Below are 25446 nucleotides of genomic sequence, written 5' to 3'. Positions count from 1 at the left end.
CTCACTATCTGCTCACCCTCATGCTGATGGAAGTTGTTGAAGTAGATGAGTTGACTTCACAGTTGAGAGAAAAAGCATAAATTGACTCCATGCGGCTGGTCTAGTGTAATCCAAGACTCCAGAATTTATTTTAAAAGACATTTATACCTTTGATATCAGGGCGAGCTCCTGTGCCACATTCAGAGAGGGTGCACGCTAAGGTTTTTAGCAAAGCAGCTATAGTGAAGATTTTAATTTTAAAGAAGGTGTAGGTAATGTCTTCTCAAATCAGTTTGGCATCTCTGGGCTTCTGGACACTTTGATCGCACCTGATGTTTGGACGTATGGAGCCATTTTAGTGTTGAAAGGTTTTGGCGTTTTTTTTTTTTTTTTTTTTTGTATAGTCTTAACAAGTCTCCATCTACTACAGTTTAGCATTTTGTGTGATTTGTCGCCCCCCACAGCTTCCAAGTGCAACACCACTGTCGTAAATATAAATCCCCCGTCTGACAACAGTTTGTCAGACGTAATGTAGCTGCTGACTGCAAACAAAACCCATTACGCCATAACAATGTGATGTGTTGAAAACTCTTATCTTGAAGTAAACGTGTGTAACGCTGTGATTCTTCCCTCTTACTGAGGTTACACAGTGCAGAAACAAGTGATGGAGGACAGAGTGGCCGAGACATCATTCACCCTGTTATAAGACACCGAACAATCAACATTAAATTACATAATGTTGCTTTAAAGTTGTTATTATTATTATACTAACCCTATTATTATTATTATTATAGTATTTCTGATTCTGATTCTGATGAAGATATGTTGATGCTGCCACCTACAGGCAAAGAACGTAACAGCTGCCTTAAATGTAACACCTGTGTAAGTGTTACAACTTCATTTGTTATATTTTTTATATATCTATGCTTTTGTCATCACTTCATAAAACTGGAGCAACACATTAACCCTCGACAAGTAAACGTACGTGTTATTAATTAAGGCAGTTTTGTCAAGTCAGTATGAGAAGCACCGACTGATAAATTAATGATGGCTGAATTCCATTTAGGGCCTCAAAGCCATTTTTAATGTTGCTAGTACAGAGATTATGATGTTTTTTGTATTTATTGTTTAATTATTTGTTCTTTTTTTCTGATTTATTTATTTCTGTTTACAGAAAGCAAAGTGGGTAAGTATGGTGAGGGGTAAGTGGATGTATATAAACTATATTACATAAGATAATGGTTGATAAACTCAATTATATTTTGCAGGACATATTTGGTTATAAATGATATATATATGTATGTATGTATTTGTATTGGTTTATATATTACCTTCTTTTTTTAAAATGTATTTATTAATAAGTAATGATTAAATTAGGACGCCTATGCTGTAATATTAGCTAAAGATGAATGAGAGGTGTTGGGATTAGATACATTTATACTTCTTCCCACTCCTTTTTGAACATATCATTAGAATTGCCTGTTTTCATTTGCACTACTCTTTAGTTGTTTCATTTCTTTATATTAAAAAAGAACAAGTAATCTCAACCAATTTGCAAGTTTAAAATACATTTTTTATAATCCCCAAAACACATTTTATGAAATAAATGCAATTAAAAAACACCTTGCCTGCATGGGGGTTGCTTTGAAATAACCTATGGTGTTTATGAGGTAGTTTTATAATAAACAATGATAGTTTAGTGTCAATGAAGTCTTAATCCTGCCAACACCTTCAGGCTCATTAAGGCCTTTTTTATTGTAACATCAGGATATACGTGTCTTTCAACTGCTGCATTTAAACACTACAAAGCTTCAACAAATATCACCCTCAGCTTTGTTAAAATCTCTGAACAGGAACAATTAGTTTGACTCATCAGCAGATTGTCTTAAATCGCTCGTTAATCACCTGGCGGCGCTGCGCGACAGCTCCAACGTGTTGACGGCATTTGACGTGTCTCCGTCAACACAACAATGGCGGACGCCGTGGAGGAAGCTCTTCAGGGCGACTGGTGAGACGATTTCTCTACGGACTAACATCATATGAGACGTGTTTTTCATTGTCAAATAATTGTGTCGGTTTCATCTGACAGAATATGGGTTCATAGTCACTAAATATCAGTTTGTGTGCTCAGTCTATTCTGCTGACGGTGAATGCTAAGTGGGGAACCAGCTTTGTACCGTTACTGCTCGGCAGCTAGCCAGCTAATGTTAACTAGCTAAGTTGGTTCTCAAAAATGACCAACACAGCAAGCAAGACGGACATATAATACTAAAAAGCTTCCTTCAAAGAGTTTATATTTGTGTCTCTTTCTGTCTCGCGTTGACAAGTTTACAGGCAAAGCCTGTTAGCCAGCATGCTAACAATAACTAGCTTAGAGGTACCGGTGTTTGTCGAGTTCTGCTTCCCTTCAGTCACAAACATTAGCTTCAAACTAAGCTCCACTTTGATCCTCTTATGTGGTATTTTTAAACTCGAATATAACCAGAATCCTCCAGGACACATTAACGCACATTTTTAAAGTCGTCTTGAAGTTGACAGTAAAGTACTGGGCTTGTCACAGAACTAGTTGAAGAGCTAACAATGGAGATTAATGTCATCATAAAAAAAAGATTAGCCATATCTTTATAAGTCATGATATCTGCCTGTAATGGAAAACCTCCTGATGAATCACCAAGCTGAGTAGTAATAAAAAGACAAATTGAAAATATTTCAAACCTAGTAATGTTTTTGTAGATATAGTTTGTATAACAAGAATTACATGGAACACAAATGATGATCATTATGTCATTTAACTGATCTGTCAATAAGCATTTTTAGTGTAATTTTGTTTATCACACGTAATTACAAGCTGGTCCGGCCACAGGTGATGATTATTTTGTCCACATTTTGACCAGAACGTAAAAACTGTTTTGACATTTACTTGAAAAGTGGCTCAGCTAATTAATCGTCATGAAAATATTGTTGTTAATTAAATACTCAAATAAACCACAGAGCAATTCCATACAGCAAAGTTTAATGTCAGTATAAATGGACGTGATTACAAATTGTTTCTAACATTGACTAGTGTTAATTTATAAACATTTAAACATGCACTGACATTTTTCTGAAGGAACTATTTGATACATGTTACACATAAGAATTCTTCTTTGATTAATGGTAAACCAAGATTAACTTTATTTGTCATTTTATTATTCACTTTTCTAACACTGTGCTGTCTGCCATTCCTCAGGGACCAGGATCTAGCCGAAGCTCTGGACTCTGGCGGCTCAGACATGGAGATGGAGCGAGGCATCGTCCAGGTTCAGGAGCAGTCGGCTCAACACCGGGCCAAGATGTGGAAGGTGAGAAGAGGCGTGTCAGGAATCTATGCATACTGAAAATGAAAGCAGTTTCTCTTTTAATGTGACTGTTATAGTAGTTTAAAACATGTCATATAAAAGTAGATGTCTTTACAGTGTATGAAATATTCTGTAGGTGTGCTTCTAGAAGCCAATAATATTTCTATAATTAGAGTCCACATTCTTTGTGGGTGGGAGTTTATCACATCAGACAAATGTCAACAGACAGGATGGACCAGCAGCTCAGTCTCTGCTGACGTAAAGGCTATCCCCTCATTTTGATGCAGACACACCCAGACTAACCCTTCAGCTTTGTTTGAAACCACATACCTGCAGCATATTTTATGTATGAAGCATTTCAGACAATCCGTAAATACCTGTGCTCATCTTGTCATCTAGTAAACACCAACATTTTTAGTTTCATAATCATCTCATTATTTTTCTTTATACAGATTAATGGCATACACAAGTAATAGACAGTTCACCTGTTGTAGGATTGTGTGAAATCATTCTTATCTGGTTAATAACTGAGGCTGGTTGATTTTGTTAAAAAGACATTATTGGATTGCACAGATTGTTGGTGTTTGTCTCAGATGAACAAGTGTCACAATGATCTTTTCATACAGCTGCAGCTTTACAAATGATGGTCGTAAGTGGAGATTGGAGATCACTCTCAGTCTATGACATGTGATTATCAAGTGCCCCTTAGTCACTCAGTAGCTGCATGTTTTGCAGTGATTCCTCGTTTTGTGTTGGCAGATCGCTTTAAATGTCTCTGGAAAAGGAGACAGCCTGTCTCCGTGGGATGGCGTCCTCGATTTACCAGAACAGACTCTCATTCACAACCGCAGTCAACAGCTGATTGGTGAGTAAATTCCCCAACGCAATCCTTCATTTTGGATATGCTGCTATAAAAGCATCGAATCAGCACTTTAAACATTAACAGGATGAATTTAGCCACCAGCTGTTTGTGCAGCTCCGACATCTGAATCCCCGTCAGAATGAAAAGTAATGGTTAGGGTTAGTTTTTGTGTTTTCGTGTTCGAAAATGGAAAAAATAAACAAAATAAGGTCATGGAAAGACGTGGGCTTCGCATGAAAACCAACAGAAAACAGGAAGTTGAGTGGTTTGCAGGGTTATTACACTACCACAAGTGTTTCCAAGGAACAACTCAAAGCATAAACACATAATTCATATGCATTACCTTGATATCCGTATCAAGGCACTGTACAAATATTATGTGTGTATATAGGGGAGGATGTTTCTCAGCATTATAATATAGTAATTAACCATTTTGATTTTAAGAATTGTCATGTGATTTTCAAGGCATTACACTGATATTTTCTAAAAAATTCTATGAATATTAACCCATATTTCCTCCATTATTGTCAGATTGTTATTCCATTAATGGGCCTTAAAGAGACAGAAGCTAAAACAGAGTGTTTCAGACAGAAGGGGGGATACAGAGCTGCAGCAATGGACAGTATGAGAAAACTTGTGCTTTTAAATAGTGTTGCTTCATTTGTCTTAATATGTGTCCTCATTATTACCTTTTGTTTTTGGCACCTTATTTCTCTGTATTCATATTAGGAGTATTCATTTAATGCTAAATTTAAATGATTAACATAATCTGTTCAGCTATCAAAAGCACACAGCTACAAAAAGTAGCGCTTCTAGCACCTTCTGGTGAGTGTGTGTTTCAAGTTGAGGCAGGAGATGGGACACACTCTCTAGGAAGCAGCAAAGAGAGAAGAAAGACAGGTCATGTTAATTTTGGGTCTGCCAGTCTGTGACGAAGATCACCAGGTTTTCAGAGGAACAAATAACTTTGATTAGTTTGCTTTTCTGACAAGTTGACAGCAGGATCAGATACAGCTCAAAATAGAAAACCTCACATGAGAATGGTGTCCAGAAAAACTCAGCGTACAGAAAAAGTGCTCTTTTTCATGCTGATTAGCTCTTTGTCTACATTTTTCTCCTGATGGGCAGCAATTTGATGTCTTCAAAGTGACTTCTTCATATATGACAAAGAAAAGCAGCAAATTGATTCATTTAAGAAATTGGAATCAGCAAATGTTTGAACATTTTGCTTTAAAATGACTGATTTATGAATTGATTAGGAGGATTAAATTTCTTGCTGTAATTCTACTCTGCGTTTTGTTTTTGAACGTCAAATGTGGATTGTAGAAAAATACTACTAAAGCTTCATGCTTTTGTTCCTGTGTGTTTAGACCAGCTGGAAGTATCTGAGGAGGAGCGGAGTGACATGGTGTCCGATGTTGAGTCAGTCATCACTTTCTACTGCAAGTCTCGCAACATCTCTTTCACCCCGGAGCTGAGCTGGCCCCACCTGCTCAAACCTCTACTAGGGCTTCAGCTGCCTCGCAGTGACCTCTACAACTGCTTCTACGCTGTCATGAACAAATACATCCCCAGGTCTGAATGCTGATTTCATCTGCCTTCACTTACAGGTGATGAAATGGACGTGAATTGTAACAGGTGTCACATTTGTTCATTTCAGGGAGTGTGTGCCGAAAGGCCGACCCTTCCACCTGTACAGATTACTGCTGCAGTACCACGAGCCGGAGCTCTGCTCCTTCTTGGACACCAAAAAGATCACACCCGACTCCTACGCCATCAACTGGGTATGTGTTTCTTCTTTTAAAAGCTCACTATTTGTCAGAATCATTCTGACATGTTTTTGTTGTATGTATATATCTGTCTGTGTTCTTTATTTTCTCCATAGATGGGCAGTCTGTTCTCAAGCCACTGCCTTCCAGATGTTACCCAGACCTTGTGGGACTTCTACTTGCAACAGGCTGACCCCTTCCTCATCTTCTTCCTCATGCTCATCATCCTCGTCAACGCCAAGTAAGCAGCCGCTAGTGGACACAGTACAGACACATGATCACGCTAAAGAGCCTTAAAGGTCAATTTGGTTTGTCTTTGTTTGTTTTTGTTCTTAGAGAGGGCATCCTTTCACAAGAGGGGGAAAGCAAAGAGGATATCATCAGTAAGTTTGACTAATTTTAACGTGAGGTTTGTTCCAAATCACGTTAAACCCTTGACTTAAACAAGGCTTTCTCTGTCACAGAAACACTGGAATCGTCTCCTTCTCTCCTGGAAGCTGAGGACATAGAGGATTTGATTTCTCTGGCCCAATATTACCAGAGCAAGACTCCTCTGTCACTCAGAAAGGTAAGGTGAACTGAATGCATGAAAAATCCATTTGATACTGAGCAGAACCAAGAATGCTACCAAAGAGCTGAAGGCAACTGCACAATAGAACTCATTGTTTGTTGTTTCTGCCCTGCTAGATGAACCAGAATCTGTTTGGTAGCAGCCTGGTGGCTCTCAAAGAAGAGGACACGGACCTGAGTCAGGCTCTGTGTCTCCCTGTGTCGGTCCCTGAGATCCTGCAGGCCAACCAGCTGCAGCAGGTCAGCAACACTGAGGTTATTCTCCACTAAAGATTAAATTATTAAGCTTTTGGAAGTTAACTCTGTGAGAAGAAAGAAAGAGGAAAGAATGTGCAACCTGACGATATTGGGTTTTACTTTCAGGATGGGGTCCGTTTCTTTGTGGTTGACTGTCGGCCTGCCGAGCAGTACAACTCTGGGCACCTGTCTACAGCTTTCCACCTGGACTCCGACCTGGTGAGAGTGATATTGTTTTTGTGTTAAGGTTATCCCATGATGTTTATGGAGTATACAAAGTAATACATGTGTTTTCCTTTCTTCTCACAGATGCTCCAGAACCCCTCTGAATTTGCCCTCTCTGTGAAGTCCCTCTTGGAGGCTCAGAAGCAGTCTCTAGAGTCCGGCTCCATCGCCAGCGGAGAGCACCTGTGCTTCATGGGCAGTGGGCGGGAGGAGGAGGACATGTACATGAACATGGTGCTGGCCCATTTCCTGCAGGTGAGGGACGAGAAGTTAGCTACAGGCAGCACAAATTGCAACATGAATTTCTGACGTCTTTGCTAACTAAAGCTTTTCTGTTACAGAAAAACAAAGAATATGTCAGCATCGCTAAAGGAGGTTTTATGGGTGAGTAGATGATTATCTGACTCTAGAAAACATTTATGCCAGGGATAACGTGTACGTTACGTGCACAAGTTCTTACCTTACTTTTCTTCGGTCATAATTATCCGGTTTAAGTTTGAGTAAATGCTGTATGAATTGTTTCTATGTCTGGCTCCCGATCACATCTGCAGTTCAGATATTTGTGAACACTCACTGAGATTTGTGTGACACCAGCTCTCCAAAAACATCTGGTCGACATGAATGTGGAGGGTCTTGACTCTTCATACGTCCACTGGATCGTCAGCACGTCAGGATCTCACAGCAGCCTCAGCTCTGCTGATGTAAGTGGCCAAAACATTTGTGAACACACACATTAGCAGTTTGACCTCATGGAAATCACAAAGGCATAGTGTTGTCAGTTTGTTTCAGCTCCATGTTGGAAAAATTTTTACTTCGTCAAACAGATTATCCTCTTATCTTTTTTCTTTTTGATACAGGGAGAATCACTCAGTAGCCCAGGAGACAGCAAAGGCGTCAAATCTTTGGTCAACAAAATGACATTCGCTCTCAAGTCGAAGTCGGTAAATGTGAAAGAGAAGATGATCAGCTTCATTGAGAATACCTCAACCCCTGTAGAAAGGTGAGGGCTGAATTCCTTTTCTAAACCCTTCGATAAGAAACCATCACCCTTGAAACTGACAGGACTAAATACTTGTGCTTGCTACAATTTCAACTGTATAATTCCTCTCAAACAAACACAAAACAATTAAATCACTTTGCCAAGAAAACAAATATTACTTTGTTTTTCAATCTGCAATGAACTCCAACAAAAATAAGGTTCATGGCAAACATTTATTAGGTGCTCCTGCCGCTTTGTTATTTGTTTTCTACAAATGTACACAGAAGTGTAGGCTGATGTAGGCTGTAAAAATGTTCAAAGACTACAGTGACATGCACAGCAGTGGACTGTGAAACTGTGGTTATTTGATGACATTTAGTTGGCAGTTTTTTGTATCTTAAGTTCACCAAACCTTGTGCCTTATCCCACGCTAGAATGTCTTTCAATCTGCCCTGGCCAGAGAAGGTGACTCCAGATCGGTAAGAGCTCCCTGACATCGAGCTGTCTGTCACCAGCATGCCCCACTGGCTGTTGACCCGCAGCAGTCCGCTGGGTTATAGGAGAGTTAGTCTGTCACATCACGCATGCTTAGTATACCCACACCGCTCACTCATGTTACAACACCACACGTTCCCCATACGGTGTGGGCAGGCTGAGATGTTTAGGGTCTGTCCTCATGCTTTCACTAACAAACGTTCAGCACCACTGAAGCTGATGCAGCTTTTTCAGGAAGCATTGAGTCATTTTTACATCCACAACTCACTCCTGAATCAGTGAGGGAGAGAACTTCCGCTTCACTGCTGTTTGCTTGGAGATGCTCCTAACAGTCTGTCTTTCCATTTCATTATAGTTCTATTAGATGATAGCCAGGGCTATGCAGAAACATGAGCAATAAAAGATAAAAAAACAACACAATGATTTGCTGCAAATAGCCCTGAATATCATACACTGACTAATGTGTAGCTCTTCTGTAGCTTTTAATGTCTCATTTAACCCCTTTCTTTGTATTTAACAGCATAACCTAGCAGTATTGGGATAACACTGTTCTACTGCAGCCTGGAGCTCGTCATGCCATTTCTATATGTGTGAAAACGTGCTGTTTGTGAATTAAATGTCACTTTTCATCACATCCTTCGCTGATGCTGATGCTGCCCTGTTCCATCTGTAGGCACGTGAGCAGCAGCGACCGTGTAGGCAAACCTTACCGCGGGGTGAAGCCTGTGTTCAGTATTGGTGATGAAGAGGAGTATGATACAGGTAAACTCTGCCTGAATGTAGCTGCAGTAGAAATCAATCATATTTAGATAATGTGAGAACTTTTATTAAGAGGAGATTGACTTTTATTTTAAAGACAAATATAATAACCTGTATCTTATGCGCCTTAGATGAGATCGACAGCTCGTCCATGTCAGACGACGACAGGAAGGAGATTGTCAACATTCAGACCTGGATAAACAAACCAGATGTAAAGCATCACATTCCGTGTAATGAGGTGAAAGAAACCGGTCACATGTTCCCCAGGTGAGTAAAACTATTCGTCACCTGACATCCTGACACACATCTCCCCTGGCTGTCATGGGCGTGGAGGGTTGGATTGGGAAATAAGTTGCATTACAACATGACTAATCTCCACATCCTTCCAACATGAATCAACAAGGGGAGTTGTCATAATTCAGCAATCCCTGAATCATGACACTGACTTTGTTAATCTGTTGTCTTTTCCAGCCACTTGTTGATCACAGCAACTCACATGTACTGCCTGCGGGAGATCGCCTCGAGGAAAGGATTCGCCTACATCCAGTCCAGACAAGCTCTGAACTCTGTGGTGAAGATCACATCCAAAAAAAAGCACCCAGAACTGATCACGTTCAAGTTTGGCACTAACAACTCAGCTGGAGTGGAGATATCGGCAGTTGAGAGGTGACTGATTAAAGATGCAGATTTGAAATTTAAAATAAAATAATGTTATTTTAAGGGCCCTCCGAGCCATCAGGTAAGTTATCCAGTAAGATTACAGCATGTTATTAAGGTAGGGGTTGGTTTTTTTTGTGGGAAAATAAAATACAAATGTGTCATTGACGAGTGATACATGAGAAGCTGAATTCCAATTATCTTAGCGTAGCATGAAGAAAGGGGAACGGCTGTTGTGGCTCCCAACACATCCCAGGCTGACTAATTTAACACATTTTTATGTCATGTGTTTAACCAATAGCAAACTGAAACAACAGGAAAACCAAATACTGTAGCTTTTTAACTTGGTGAACAACAGTCCGGTGCATACTAGGCTAAATGCTTAGCCAACAAATTCATAAAGTGAACATTTAGATTATATAGGACATTACCTTAATTGACATTCAGTTGAATTTGAACAAGATTTTGAGAAATAACAGTTCTTCTTTTGTGACGTTGTAGAGATTCACAGACTTTTACTGTGAATGTCACATTTTGCACCTTTTTCAAAGTAATGTTTATGAAACTCTTCACAGAAGTTTGAGGTTAAAGTTGCATTATTGTCTCTCTTGGGGGAAACTTGTCTTGGATAAAGGAACTGCTTCATCAAACCAGACATTACAGTGAGAAAAAATGAGGAGAAGAATATTGTGACTGAAAATGTTTTGTGTTTTGTTTGCAGTTATTTGTTCATTCACTGTTTTCTTCGATTTCTTCTCAGATATTTAATACCCAACGCAGGCGACGCCACTAAGGTCATTAAGCAGCAGATCATGAAAGTCCTCGATGCTCTGGAGAGCTCGTAAAGGGAGACGACAGGGTCGTGACGGCAAGCCGTGACACAAACTGTAAGAAGTATCTCTGTCTGCCAAGAGTGAAACCTCCTCCCGCTCTCCCTCCTGGACAGATCCGGTGCAGTGTTGACTGTGAGGCCCTGTGTTGTCTGTGTTTGGGACATGGGGAGGGGAGGGGGACACACTGCTGACTGCAGGCCTGTGGAACAGGCTGTGTGATGAAATACTTAGGTGCTCCGCAGTCGTCCAACCATTCTCTTACAGTAATTTCAACAATATTGGTTGTTTTTCTTTATTACTGATAAAACAGATCTCATTACAGTGCAATTCCACTTTGGCAACCTCCCTCTGGCCTTAACGTAGCGTACTGACCAACCTGTCGAATCACTACATGACTGACCTTTTCCTTTGACTTAATTCTGACCCACTTGTGTTGCGGTGAACATTACTGCAGCTCGGTCATTTTATTTTCAGATGCTTTGGGAGTTGATTTAATCCTTGTTCATTGCTCTGGTGAGGAAGTGAGCATGAGTCAGTCGAGTCAGCCAGCTCAAACATTAAGATGCACACGAGGCAGGTTTCCTACCGCAACAACTGTTTTTGATAACTTTTATTTTCCAGCAGGCCGCCTTAAATAGGAATTATTTGAGGATGTTTATAAACGTGTGATGTGTATATATTGTGTAAACTGCTCTATATCAGCACAGACCTTTGCAATGTCATTTTGAAAGCATATCCTGATAGTTAGAATATGCAGTGAAACTTCGACGTTCTCCTGAACCAGCTTCCCTTTTCTTTATAAAGCAAGAAATAAGCCTTTTACAGAGTTTCTGGGGATGAGTTGTTTTCTGCTTTTACATATATTAATGAAGTAAACCTCATCTCATAGCAGTGTGATGTAGCTCTGAGAAAACAGCGCTCGCAGCCCCTCTGGACTACATTAGTATTACAACAGAAGGTCCTGTGATTGTAGTTGTTAAGAGCCTGAGCACCTCAGTATTTTCCCATCCTATTCAAATTCAGTATGTGAGTTATCTTCCCCAGTTAATCAAACATAAATGTCCAGTTGATTACTTTAGCATCTGGAAAGGCTATTACTGTAATTGAATGCTAACTTCTACATATTTAGAAAGAAAAGATGGCTGTAACAGGGACTGTGCTTGCACTTTTTAGGCACAGCTTTGAAAGGAATGAAAAGATGATGTGTTATAAGAAAAGTCATTATATATATATCTGTGTTTTCAAATCAGTCTGTCTTCTCCATCGTATTAGTGGAAACGAATCAGTTTCATTTTGCTTGCCGCTGTTGCCTTCGGCCTCATGCCTGTGATGTGTGATATTGGCACCAGCAGTGGCAACATATCACAGTGTATTGCTGCTTCTCCTCTAATCTTAAACTCTGTTTCGGACTTTTTCCTCGCTTTGTTCTCGCTTTGTTCTCGCTTACTCATTCATTTGTGTTGAAGTCTAGTTGTGTAGGCAGCCTCAAGAGCCTCTGACGTGATGCAGCACCTTCCCGACCGTTCAAACTGAGTCCAGAGAGGGTTTTATTCTGTTCCATATTTTAAAATGAGGGGAGAGGACTACTTAAAACAATATGGCACATTTAAGATACGGGCGACAAAAACCAAAAACTTGAATTAAAGACTCATAAATCTGGTCTTTCATAGCATTCCTGTGTGATCCATGCATTGTGTTGTAATTATGTGATATTCTTCAGTATTGCCCGGAATCATCCTTGATTGGGAGTCTTGACATTACTCTGTAACATCACTGGCAAAGGATGTCACCACTAGTTGAAATGCAACTCAACTGAAATGTCTAAACTGTAATTTGCACCTTACTGTACTGCTATTATTTTCTAAGCATTTCTGTTTTTAATAAATGGAGATTATTTGACTGCACCTGTCTAAGTAGAGTCATTCTTACAGTGTTGCTGAGCTGTCACAGTTCGAGCACATTCTGCAAAGCTGCTGTCATGTTCAAATACTAGAACAAAGAAAAGCTTTACACTGGTGTCTAATTTCAGAATATTGTAAACAAGTCATAGTGGAGCAGGAATATCATGTGGTCCACCTGCTTTACCACATCTTAATTTTTCCTACCACAACCAGTAGAAATAAGAGGAGTCTGTTCTGTGGTCCCCTCTGTCTTTACCTTAAAATTCAACATCCAAACTGTTTATTCAGAGGCAATTGCATTAAATATAAACATACATTATAATTATGTTATGAAGACTAACCCCTGCAAGTGTCAAATATGTACATTTTCAGATTCAGATTTAGAATTCAGATTCAGAATACTTTATTAATTCCCAGGGGGAAATTTTTCCCCCTGGGAATTCCCCCATTTACTCCGCTGTTATTGGTTTTACCTCACCTTTTAACTTCACATCAATGGCTCTTAATTCAATTCTCAGTTTAGGTCAAAATGTTCATTCAGAGACAGTTGTATTTCATACAAACATTTATTATAGTTACAGTTAGCACCTGTTATGACTTGAATAACCCCTGTGAGTGTAAAATATGTACATTTTTTATTACAATATAATGCAACGCAATATAATATAATATATCATATAATATCATATAATATATGATAGTAATAACTAATCTTTATAGTTGATTAGAATGACCAATGAGTGAAGAGTTTTTCTGAAGCTGGATTGGCAGCTGAACACCCACCCCCTTACTGACGTCACTTCGCCTTTAAACTTCACAATAAAGGTTCGGAAACTTTTTATAAGCTCTAGCATGTCTCGTAGAGTGACTTTAATTTAGAACAACAGCCAATTAGCTTATCCAGGTGTCCATTTTAGCTGTTTTGTATCCTTGTATGTTGTTTTAAGCGGACTTCTTGTTGCTCATAAAGCTGTGCCAGGAGTATAGACTCTTATTTTGAAAGCCAAAAACTCACCGGAATCACATGCTCTGTCTTGTCTGCAGGTCCAGGATTCTGGACTGTTGACCCAAACAGGACCGCTCTGCATACATGTCAACTTTAGCTAAAGCGATGTCCAGTAAGTACAAAGTTATCTAGTTGTTTATTCTTGAGTTTTAGCTAATTAACGTGCACGTACAACTGAATACATCGAATACAATACACAGTTTAATAACATCGCCTGCAGTCTGTGTTGACGCTGCTCGGGTATAAAGTTGTAGTTCTGTTGTCCTGTCAGAGTTCCGGCTGGCTGTCGTCCAGCTGCAGGTGACCAGCGTCAAGGCGGACAACCTGAGCAGAGCCCGGAGGCTGGTGAAGGAGGCTGCGGGACAGGGCAGCAAGGTGGTGCTGCTGCCGGTGAGGAGGGTCTCTGCTGTGGGGAGGCTGGGGCCGGTTGTCCCGCTGATTTTACAACCTTATCCCCCTTTTCCACTGATCAGGGTTTTTTTAAAAAAAAAAAGAAAAGCTAACTATGTTGTTTTTAGTTGTAAAGGTTCACTATGTAGGAATTGCCCACATCATAAATTCATACTCAATCAAAAGGGGGCAGCATTTCACCAGAGTACCTGCCAACTGTAGCTGCTGTTAGCTAGCTAGCTCAGTTAGCTGTGCAGCTAGCATTGCAGACGATGGGCAGGGGCTAGCTGGTTTAGCATGCTAACACAATATGTAGGTACGTCTCTGACATAACATAAAAAATCTAATTTCGTCACTCTCTGTTTATAATTTTATTAAGTCTTTGACCAAACAACCCCACAATTCTTACATACTGCACCTTTAACATTTTAGATTTACTTAATATTGTGTTTCCTATATTATCAGAGCTACAGGTTATAAACGCCCTCACCCAGGAAGAGTGTCCGGTTTTGAAGCCAGTTTTCATAACAGCCAAGCTTTATTATTACTGGGGCCCGAAAACACGTTTTCCTTTAAGTGATATTCTTTTGAGCAACAGGCCTGTGTGTTGGTGTTAACCTTTAACTTATTACTAGTGGACTGGTTCATAGTGTCCCATTAAAACCTTTGATCTGGTGAATGTGTATCTTAATTTGCCTGTGTTGTTACACCTGTGTTGTCACCACAATGATTAATGTTTCAGAATCAGAGAGTGCCACACAGAGATGAATGTTTTCTGCATTTCCTGTTACAGCGCGCCAAATTCTCTTGTACAGTAAGTGGAAAAATATTTTGGTATTGTCATTTATACAGGAATGCTTCAATTCTCCATATGGAACTGGCTTCTTCGCTTCATATGCGGAGAGGATCCCAGGAGAGTCGACTCAGCTGCTGTCAGAGGCAGCGAAGGAGAATAAGGTGTATCTAGTGGGAGGTAGGGAATCTTATGGCTGTAACGACATACCACTACTCTTACTCTTGTTTTATATTTTGTAGTCTTATGTATATGTTTTCTTGTATTTATTATTTAATATAGCTTTAATGTAGGTATTTAGCCAGTTTTCCAGCCTCTCTTGAATATTTGTGGGGTCGGTTTTGGTATAGGTGCCACAGAATTAAGGGAGCAGCAGTTAATAAATGGTTTCAGTTAAAGTGTGTTTACAGGTGTTGGGCAGTACTACTGCATATGTGAGAAAGTAGAAAAAAGCCTTTTGTGGGTCCAGAGGAAGCTGCATGTAATCTGATAAATTACCTGTGATATTACTCAGTGGCTAAATTGCATTGTGGGTAATGTAGGCGCCACGTTTTGATAAGGAGTCCACTGGTCGAGCGTGACACTCCTCTAACACTGTTGAACTCATTATGGACCATTACAAAACAAATCAACGAATATCTACTTTTTTATTGGATGCATTCTTCTTCTTCTTCAAAAACCTGGTGCCTACATTACCCACAATGCAACTTAGCAACTGTCATCACTGAAGGACACACACAGTAAGACTGTAGTGAGCTTTAAAGGAAAGAAAGGCTTGTTGCCATTGGTTCTTATCTGTCAGATGTTTAGATCAAGCTGGTGTTTGTTAAAAAGATTGTGAATTACAGAAAAATAATCATAGAATCATACTGAAGTTCAGCAATGTGACTTGTTGTTCTCACAGGTTCCATCCCTGAAGAGGATGGCGGGAAGTTGTATAACAGCTGTACAGTGTTTGGTCCTGATGGAGAGATGATTCTTAAGCACAGGAAGGTACATAGGCAAACTAATATCCGTAATACTCCTGAAGCAACTGTAAATATTTGTTCAAACTACTTAATGACCTGTTAGTCACTACCTCAAAGTGTTTCTCTTCACCTTTTCAAGATTCACCTCTTTGACATCGACGTCCCGGGGAAAATCCGCTTCCAGGAGTCTGAGACGCTGAGCCCGGGCGACAGTTTGTCAGTGTTCGAAACACGTAAGCGACATCACCCGAGTCCTGTTGTCTTTACTGCAGCTGGACTGAACGAGCATCACTGTAATGTGTCTCCTCTGTACTTTCCACCCACAGCGTTTTGTAAAGTAGGTGTGGGGATCTGCTACGACATGAGGTTTGCAGAGCTCGCACAGCTCTACAGCAGGAGAGGTAAGTGTCCGGTGAGCCTGTGCAGATGAACATCGGTGGTTTCTGACGGTGTGCAGGACGGCTCATCAGGTTGTCTTGTCGTCTTCAGGCTGTCAGCTGCTGGTCTACCCGGGAGCCTTCAACATGACGACGGGTCCAGCCCACTGGGAGCTCCTGCAGAGGGGGAGGTGAGACTGAAGAGGTGTTCCTCTGAAAAATAGTTATCAGAGTCAACCAAACATCTTTTAAAAGGGTCGATTCATGTAAACCTTGAGATCACGTGATATTCCAAACCGACCGTGTAATATGAAGACAAACGACAGTGGTCTTATTTATGATTCTGTCGATGGCAACGATCTGAAGTTATGAATTATTACATTTTCTGCTTCCACATCCATAGTAGGGTATTTAAATTCTACAGTTTACTTCTACATTATTCTACATACATCATGTGGTTGTCTCCTTCGCAGGGCGCTCGATAACCAAGTGTACGTGGCCACAGCGTCTCCTGCCAGAGATGAAACCGCTTCATACGTCGCCTGGGGTCACAGCACTGTTGTCAGCCCATGGTACATAATAATAAGACATACTCTCTGTGTCTAAGTCCAACTATATAATGACCAACTATATCGTGTGCTGTCTGTCTGTGAGTATTTGTAGGTGTTAAATGTTGCAGACTTGTGATTTGTTACAATCTGTGGTTACAGGGGAGAAGTGATCTCAAAGGCCGGACCAGAGGAGGCCGTTATTTACGCTGATATCGGTGAGTGAGAAGAGCGGTTTGATGATGATCATGTCCTTTCTCTTTATGTTGGGTCTGTGCTAAACCTCTCTGTACCCACATGTGACCCACATCCAGACCTGCAGTATTTATCCGACATCCGGCAGCAGATCCCGATCACAGCTCAGCGTCGGGACGACCTCTACACTGTAACAACTGTGAAGGAAGGATCGAGCTGATCGCTGCGACCTCGAGAGAGAAGGTTTGAGGGAAACCGACACTAACTGTGCAACAGAGTCTCCCTGAAGCACGAGACTTAATTGTTTTAATTGTGGGAAACAGAGATGCAGCTTGAGTGGTCGTTAATTCACTGACGCCAACATTGTTTGGGCAACACGACACCGCTCACCTCCTGAGGATGGGACTGTGATCTGTTCAGTGCAACGTCTGAATCGTTGATCAGTAGAGAACTGATTAAAATTTTGGTAAGCAGTTCATTTTTTTACATCATTTTTGAAGTAAAAATAAACATTTTCTGGTTCGAGTTTCTCTATTGTGACAATCTACATCCTTTAGTGATTCTCATATTGAACTGAATTTTGATGTTTCTTGAAAAAATGCTCCATTCAAAGAAACTTTTTGTCAAATGAAAGAATGAACTGAATGTGGCTTGAGATGTTTCAGATGTAGAAAGTATCGTGGTCGTCACTGTTGCAGTGGAAACAATTAACAGATCTGTAAATAAATGCAAATAAAACAGCTCTGTGAATGTTTGTACATGTTTATTAAAGTGTGAAACAACACAAAAGTGCGGACAGAACATGGAGAGGTCAGAGCCTTTGTTAACTTACAGTGCGCGTTACATACTGAATGTTGAAGTGGTCCCGACAAATACATATTTACAGATCAGTGCTCTGTTGTCTGAGGTCAGTGAAAGTGTTGATTCGTCCACTCAGATTTTCACACGTCAGTCTCCTTTGGCTTCATCGCCTCGGACTCCTCCTTGTACTGTCTTCTCCTTTTGCGTCCTGATCACAGCAAACATGGATTTCAAGGTTAGCTGAGGTCGAAAGGCACATTATACATGTGTGTACTTGACAAAAATTGAGAACGTTTTATGTTTACGATACATTCCTTTGACACTTTTTTCACCAAATGTTCAATTTCTCCAAAAGCAAGTCTGCATAGCCAACGAATAACAGCCATGTTTTAGGATATTAATATTATTCATGAGCACGACTCTGATTGGCTGAACCTTTTGGTAACAGTTTCAAATTTACTATAGTTAAACATATATATCTATAATACTCCCTCCTAAGAAAACACTGGTCCAGTCCACCACAAACAAAAGGTAGCAGTGTCTGCACTGAGGGTCGAGGCTCCTCCAGGGGTCCCAAACAGATTGAGGAAACCCCCTCAGTGACTGTTTTGGTTCAGTTATTTTTAATAAATCTCAGCTCCGGGTGTTTGTGTTGACCTACTGCTACTGGGTCTGTTGCTGAACGACAGTCTGTGGCTGTCCATCAGGGGAAAAGGGGGGTTTGCAGTCAGCGTCGTTATGGCTGACAGCCGTTTACCCCACGCCCTCTCGATGTCACCACACCCGCACGACAACTGCTATTGTTTTGTTTTTGCCTCTTTCTTTTTATTGCTCGGCCTGTTTGTTAATATAAGCCCTCACCGGGAGCGCTGGAATGGTAGCTTTCTGCTCCGCCACTGACAGTAAACAGGAGGATCCAGCTTTACAGTATCACCTCAAAAAAAATCTGTTTTCTCTTTTCCTTTCTCTTCTACTGAGCCAACGCTATAACAGTGATTGCTGTTGGAATATAGAGCTATACAGCTGCCCTATAGGAGAAACTCTTAACTCTCTATAACGTATTTTGAAATGAACCCAGCAGTGATGATGTGTGACCAGCAGCGGGTGCCTACCTCTGTCAGCTTTCATGCTTTGGAATTCGAGCTTCTTCCTCTTACTGACCCGGTCCAGGTGAATCTGGTAGGCGACTCCAACCACCACCATGACCCCAACCACCGCACACAGAGCTGTGCTGAACATCCACAGGGAGTCTGATGCTCGAACCACCACCGGGCTGCCCTTCACTCCATCTGAGCACCAACAAGAACCAGAGATTAGTGAAGAAGAGGCGACCAGCTGTATCGTGGCTGAATGATCGAACACTCACAGCTTGTTGAAGTCGTTGTTTCGTTCAGGGTCAGGTTCTCTACGATGCACGTCACGGTGGACTCTTTGGAAATGTTGGCCGTCAGGTGGCTGGTGATGTTGTACAGATGCGAGTCTGGGAGTAATGTTGCCTGGGTCTCTACGGAGCCTTCTGGGGGATCGTAGATGAAGTTGATGAGCCAGGAAACTACAGGTTCAGGGAAACCACCACTGGCCCGACAGAGGAAGGACGTCTCCTCTCCTTCTGCTCCTTGTTCTCTCTGGAGCAGCGGTGAGATGAAACTGGCTGCAGGCAGCCATCAAAGACAAGACATTAGTTCTTCATACTTTAAAGTCGACCGACAAGGTTTTTTTTTATTTTTGTCCCTTTGCTTCAGTGTGTTATCTATGTCCTTGTGCATAAAAAGGTCGGAAGCTCCTCTCTCCCACAGAAAACGCAGCCCCTGAAACGCCTCGTCAGTAGTCCCACCTTTCATTCTGTGGCTTTGTGACATCACACTTATTCACCATCTCACACATTTGCATCATTTATGCCCAGCAAATAGTTTAGCATGTAGAAATTGTTTTATCATAGCTGCTTCCTTATTGTTAGCGGTGCTGGCTCAGGCATGTGTGAGATGACCAATCAGAGCAGACCGGGATCCTTAAAGAGACAGGAGCATTTCAGACAGAGGGGGAATCCAGAGCTGCAGCACTGGACAGTATGAGAAAACTTAACCCAAAATATGGAATGAGCATAATATGTCTCCTTTAATACATGTGTGTAGAGGATCGTGTGTGTTTGGCACTGACCTGCGATCCTGAGGCACACGGTGCACAGCGCAGCGCTCTGATTCTCTCTTGAAATGACGAACAGACCGAACGTGGTTCTGTGTTGGTTCGGCTGGACTGTGGGCAGCTCCAGGGAGAAGTTTCCGGTGAGTGCAGCATCAGCTGGGAGCGTGGCGCTGTTAACGCCCAGCTCCTCCACGTTTTTGCTCCTTTCCCACACTGATCTGAGCACCACTTCCTCGCCTCCCCTCCACTCGATGGAAAAGTTCTCAAAGCTTAACAGCTGAGGGTACAAGCAGGGCAGTGAGACAGGCCGTCCAACCACGCCGAGGACGCACTCCTCATCTGCAGAGACACAAGCGAGGTGAGACAGGTAAATCATCAGGGAGTTCGAGCACAGATTGAAATCTCAGTGTGTATCATGCATGACCAGGCAGAGAGTCATCTCACCCAGACAGGCGCAGAAAGTGAGGAAGCAGAGCAGCAGTCCCGTGCGCCACAGCGCCGCCGGCCTCGCCCGCTGAGGACACCTTTGCGCACGCAAGACACCAAAACAATCCCAAAATCTGGTCCTCTTCAAACTGGAGCACAAAGACTGGTCCATCACTAACTCACATACCGGTCTGACTCTTCCCCCCCTGTCTTCTTCTCCGTCTCTCTAACAACTCCGAGTCATACACACACCTTTCCTCACCCTCAATGAAATCATTGAGTCATGTCGCGGCTTGTTGAGCCATACCTGCTCCCTGTCTCACTCACTTCTCTCTCCTGACGAAGAACTTCTGGTTGACAAACGCTGAATATGAAGCTTTTCTGAGCAGAAGTAAGTTAACATAAGTCATCCGTCTCAGCTGCCATCGGCACACATCCTGTTTGGAGCCATGTTCTTCAGATCGGTCCGACCTGTTGGACTTCTTTTCAGGTCACACACCCACAAGCTGTGACGCAGGCAGAAGACTAAACACCTGAAGGAAACTAAAAATGAAAGAAGACACGAGTGTGTACATGGTAAATATTCACTTCACCTGGTTTCCCCCCAAAAAACAAAATAAGTGTGTTTAAAACAAGCAACCAATTATGTTCATGTAGGCAAATTAATACCTAATATAAAAATTTGATTAAATCTTATAGAAAACAATTTTAAAGCTCAACTTTCTATCTGATATGTGTTTTTTATTCGAGATGCCTGGTAGAACTTCTGTATTCAATACATATCACACATAATAAAAATAAATAAGGAAAACATTTGAAAGACAATAATACACTAATATCCTCCCAGAAAATAGAAAACAAACAAACAAAAAAATAGTGTCTAATAAATCCAGACACTCTATGCTGTTAATGGATAGGCCTTCAAGTTGATCAAACCACTGATACCTAATGGTTTTATATCCATGCTCTTGCTTCACTAAAACTCTAAGATAAGACAAAAACCTTTAGTAAAACTGAAACAATAATAATCTCACACAAATGGACCAAAATATGGAATTATAATGTTATTTCATTCGATTCTAACATGGCAAACTTTCTCAGGATATGTCGTAAGGAGAATAAAGCTAAAGTAGCACTGTCAAAATTATAATATCTATCAAATTATTTAATTAAATCAAAATTAACTTTCACAGGTGCAGTGTCCCTGCAGTCCACCAGGGGGCAGACTGAGCCTGTGAGACGACACTGAAACAAAAATACTAAATAAATATTTTGTAATTTTTGTTTAACACGACATGTAACGCTCCTTGTGTCAATGTGTTATAATTTCACTGTTAATTTACAGCCATAAGTTCATTTAACAATAATAAAACGGTGAAGGCGGAAATGACGTTAACGTAGAAGAAGACGCTATGGGTAATTTTTCTCCCTATGCGCAGTCTCACAGGCACTTTCTTCCTCCCAAACTGAGTAAAAAGTCTCATTTACCTAACAAACACAAATCTTGACTTATCAATTTAACCACATTAACTGTTTAAAACCTCTATTTAGCAAAGCAAGCAGTGTTTCACTACACAACCGGCAAGGAAACGGTGCCTGGAAGACAAAACTCTGGACAAAATGTCGTAAGGTTTCAGTTGAACTTCAAAACATAGCACGAAGGCTAGCAGGAAGCTAACACGCTGACCTTTACAGTATAAAAAGCTAATTTAGGATTTTCTTTTTCATATGTTGTAAAAATAATATTTAGAGAGAACTCCAACGACAGCAGGTGGCAGTATGCGCTCTCCAGGTTGACTTGTGAGCCTTCAGTACGAGAGAAGAAGAAGAAGAAGAAGAAGAAGAAGAAGACAGAGCTCATGTGTGACTCAGTAGCTCTGTTATAAGTTCGTCTCCTGTCTGACATTTAATGCTGTCCCAATGACCTCACTGAGGAGGATCCATTCATGGTTACCTCTCCTGCGGCGAGCCTGCACACAGAGCTGTCAGAGAGCAGCTCCGACCACCTCCACCTCCTCCTCCTCCTCCTCCTGCACCTCCTCCCTCCTCCACACAGCTCAGCATGCAGCTGCAGGGAGACGTCTGTCCTCCCTGCACGTCAGGACGTTTGCACTCTCTGCAGGGAGGCTGAAGAACACAGATGACTTCATCACAGGACTTAACGAGGAGGAGGAGGAAGATGAGGGGGATGAAGACTTCATTGGTGATGAGGAGGTGGAGGAGCTGTTCCAGCAGCAGGCTCCTGCAGGCATCAGGGAGGGTCAGCACAGGGTGTTCATCGTCCACCCTGACGTGAAGTGGGGGAGCAGGAAGCAGCACCTGACCACAGGTAACAGACTGGTTCAGGTGTGAGTGTGTGAGGCATGCTGGGAGATTTGGTGTGTCGCTCATTTTTTTTACTGCTTTCTCTGCAGCCGAGCTGATGATGGCTGAGGCTGTGGGGCTCGTGAACACTCTGGACAACTGGAGAGTGGTGGACAAGATCATCATGTCCACCAAGACACCAGAGAAGAAGAAGATCTTTGGCAAAGGCAACTTCCAGGCTCTCACAGGTAGAACTCACTCTGTGTCCACTTATGAATCTGTCCAGAATCAGTGAGGATGTGACTCATTTGTGCTTTTTGTCTTCTTCTTCTTCTTCAGAGAAAATCAGGCAAACAGCAGGAATCAATGCTGTGTTTGTGAATGTGGAGCGTCTGTCTCCTTTGTCTGAGGTGAGCTTTATCTGAAACACAGTGTTTCTTGCTTCTTACAGAAAGTTTTCATGCACTTATTGTTAATTTCCATCCATGCAGAGGGAGCTGGAGGAAGCCTGGGGGGTTAAAGTGTTTGACAGATACTCAGTGGTCCTCCACATCTTCCGCTGCAACGCCAGGACTAAAGAGGCCAAGTTACAGATCTCTCTGGCAGAGATCCCCTTGTTAAGGTAAATATACCCCCTCAAAAGTCCATCTCAACAATCTTTATCGATTTGAGCTCAATTGTGCTCCGATGTCTAAACATGTCTTCATCCGATGGTGCCAGATCCCGTCTGAAAAATGAAATCGCAAACTTCGACCAGCAGGGTGGAGGATCGAGATACATCGGAGGCTCAGGTAACATCTGCGCCGCCTGCCTGGGTGTTATGAGCTGCCTGTCAGAAAGGAGCTTCAGCTTTGTGATCGGTCCTCACAGGTGAGACCCTGCTGGAGATCCAGCAGAGGCTGCTGAAGGAGCGGGAGATGAAGATCCGCTCAGCGCTGGAGAAACTGCGGAGGAAGAGGCACCTGCTGCGATCTCAGCGTAAACACAAGGAGTTCCCCGTCGTCTCTGTGCTGGGATACACAAACTGTGGTGAGATATACAAACAGCTGTGATATTGTGGAGTATCCAGGGCTTCAGTGTGCTGATGTTGACCACACTTCTTTTATTTGTCCAGGAAAAACGACTCTGATCAAAGCCCTGACTGGTGACAGTGGTCTTCAGCCCAGAAACCAGCTTTTCGCCACCCTGGATGTCACCGTCCACGCCGGCCAGCTGCCCAGTCACATGACGGTCCTGTACGTGGACACCATCGGCTTCCTGTCGCAGCTGCCTCACCAGCTCATCGACTCCTTCTCTGCCACCCTAGAAGACATTAAATACTCTGTACGTACCTGATATCAAGGGTTTAAAAGCTCCCTTTGGAGTGGAATTGTTGACTCGGTGTTTGTCCTTCTCGTTCCTCCAGGATCTGCTGGTCCACGTCAGAGACATCAGTCATCCAGAGACGGTGAACCAGAAGGCGAACGTGCAGAACGTCCTCAAGAACCTGCAGATCCCTGACAGGCTGCTGAGCTCCATGATAGAAGTCTACAATAAAATTGACCTCATTGACAAGTAAGAGAAAAAGAATCCTGTGTTCACAGATTTAATACGGAAGAAAAGAACGGCCACTCTTGCAATCATTTTTTAAAAATGTGTTATCTTTAGATAACACGTCTTGTTTTGTGGTGAGAATTCTGCATTTTACCTTCCAGATGTTCAATATGATGCTTACAATTTAATTTGTTTCCCCTCAATGATAAACTTGGTCTTATTTCTTAAATGGAATTGAAAAGATCTTTGAAAGTCGTAAAAAACTACAGAAGCCGAGAACTCCTGAGAACTTTGGTTTTTTTTTTTAAGTTTTCTTGAGATCTCCTGAAAAAAATGATCCTGTTATCTCAGGGAAACTTTTGTTATTGAATGAAAATGACATAAACGTGCAATAGTCTAAAAATCTTTTAAGTTTTGTTTCTTATTTATATTGTTTATCTTGATACTTTCTACTTACTTATGATTATTGTTTTAATTGAAGCTTTCTGTTTTTGCTTTCACCTTTGATGTAATAATGCAGATTTCCCAATCATGGGACTAATAAAAGATTGTTATTTTATTTGAGCCTACTTAACTTATAATGTCAGGAAAAAATGTTTAGCTTGTTACTGTCAGTCAGCCTATAACTATTTTTATTGCCGTTACCTCGAGAAAACAGGTTTGTTATCAAAAGGAAAACAAAAAGAACAGCATGGCTCCCGTACATAGTTATTATTATGACTGGCATCAATTTAATGGCCCATATTTCCTGTGCTATGTGAAGGAGGTTGAGCCAGAACTCCGTTAAGCTTTTCCGAATTAAAAAAGTAAAAGTAGTTCCTGTTTTCCCTCCCAGCTATCAGTTCACGGAGCCCCACGCGCTGCCCATATCTGCCCTGGAAGGACGAGGCCTCGAGGAGCTGAAGAAAGCCGTGGAGGAAGAGATTGTGAACTCTACTGGAAAACATATTTTAGACCTCCAAGTCGACCTCGGCACTCCTCAGCTAAGGTGAAAAGCCGCTTTTCCTTCTGCGCTGTGTTTTTTTTTTGTAATGTTCAGAATAACAAGAGCGTCCATAGTAAGTGTGCCTCTTCACCCACAGCTGGCTGTACAAGGAAGCAACCGTTCAGGACGTGCAGGTGAATGCAGATGAAGGCTCGGCTGTCGTCAAGGTCATCATCAGCACCGCCGCTTACGGACGCTACAAGAAACTGTTCGCGGGCAGATAGCAGAGAGAGGAGGAGAGGGATCCTTCATGCTGCACGTCCAAAAAGACGACTGTTACTTTTACTTTTGTAAAGTGTCTTAAAATATTGAAAGTATGATTCTGTAAAAGAATGATGTACATTCTTGTGAATACAAAATTGCAAAAAAAACAC

At 41.6% G+C, this 25446-nt stretch overlaps 4 protein-coding genes across 7 annotated transcripts; 3 read left to right on the top strand and 1 right to left on the bottom strand.

Annotated features, from left to right (window-relative positions):
- The first annotated feature begins 1901 nt into the window (after nucleotides 1-1901).
- Nucleotides 1902-12607, top strand: tbc1d23 (TBC1 domain family, member 23). Of its 4 annotated transcripts, none has more exons than XM_030433901.1 (19): nucleotides 1902-1987; nucleotides 3209-3320; nucleotides 4077-4182; nucleotides 5550-5754; nucleotides 5840-5963; nucleotides 6065-6189; nucleotides 6285-6331; nucleotides 6413-6516; nucleotides 6636-6758; nucleotides 6882-6974; nucleotides 7065-7235; nucleotides 7322-7364; nucleotides 7575-7681; nucleotides 7838-7980; nucleotides 8394-8438; nucleotides 9128-9216; nucleotides 9345-9480; nucleotides 9685-9879; nucleotides 10631-12607. In XM_030433901.1, the coding sequence occupies exons 1-19, from the start codon at nucleotides 1950-1952 to the stop codon at nucleotides 10713-10715; spliced, it is 2091 nt and encodes a 696-aa protein (XP_030289761.1). In that variant the 5' UTR covers nucleotides 1902-1949; the 3' UTR covers nucleotides 10716-12607. The 4 variants fall into 4 exon arrangements, with proteins under 4 accessions (XP_030289761.1, XP_030289760.1, XP_030289763.1 ...); XM_030433900.1 differs by having other exon boundaries at nucleotides 6636-6773; XM_030433903.1 differs by lacking the exon at nucleotides 8394-8438.
- Nucleotides 12608-13582: 975 nt separating this feature from the next.
- Nucleotides 13583-17635, top strand: nit2 (nitrilase family, member 2). The gene is made up of 10 exons (XM_030433913.1): nucleotides 13583-13722; nucleotides 13882-14000; nucleotides 14853-14973; nucleotides 15698-15786; nucleotides 15901-15994; nucleotides 16088-16162; nucleotides 16251-16329; nucleotides 16612-16710; nucleotides 16849-16904; nucleotides 17001-17635. The coding sequence occupies exons 1-10, from the start codon at nucleotides 13695-13697 to the stop codon at nucleotides 17099-17101; spliced, it is 861 nt and encodes a 286-aa protein (XP_030289773.1). The 5' UTR covers nucleotides 13583-13694; the 3' UTR covers nucleotides 17102-17635.
- On the bottom strand, nucleotides 17628-22269 carry LOC115591698 (T-lymphocyte activation antigen CD80-like). Its single transcript, XM_030433911.1, has 6 exons — nucleotides 22205-22269; nucleotides 20269-20793; nucleotides 19840-20163; nucleotides 19049-19333; nucleotides 18795-18971; nucleotides 17628-17890 (listed from the first exon to the last, which is right to left on the bottom strand). Exons 2-6 carry the CDS (start codon nucleotides 20420-20422, stop codon nucleotides 17823-17825), a joined length of 1008 nt encoding a protein of 335 aa, XP_030289771.1. The 5' UTR covers nucleotides 20423-20793; nucleotides 22205-22269; the 3' UTR covers nucleotides 17628-17822.
- gtpbp6 (GTP binding protein 6 (putative)) lies at nucleotides 21699-25445 on the top strand. Its single transcript, XM_030433910.1, has 10 exons — nucleotides 21699-22579; nucleotides 22665-22802; nucleotides 22894-22964; nucleotides 23046-23176; nucleotides 23275-23345; nucleotides 23425-23583; nucleotides 23669-23877; nucleotides 23960-24108; nucleotides 24923-25075; nucleotides 25170-25445. Exons 1-10 carry the CDS (start codon nucleotides 22171-22173, stop codon nucleotides 25294-25296), a joined length of 1617 nt encoding a protein of 538 aa, XP_030289770.1. The 5' UTR covers nucleotides 21699-22170; the 3' UTR covers nucleotides 25297-25445.
- The last annotated feature ends 1 nt before the right edge of the window (nucleotide 25446 follows it).

Source organism: Sparus aurata, chromosome 11 (assembly GCF_900880675.1).
Source record: "Sparus aurata chromosome 11, fSpaAur1.1, whole genome shotgun sequence".
Taxonomy (NCBI): domain Eukaryota; kingdom Metazoa; phylum Chordata; class Actinopteri; order Spariformes; family Sparidae; genus Sparus; species Sparus aurata.
The sequence above is the reverse complement of the archived record's forward strand: the minus strand, read 5'-3'. Positions and strand labels throughout refer to the sequence as shown.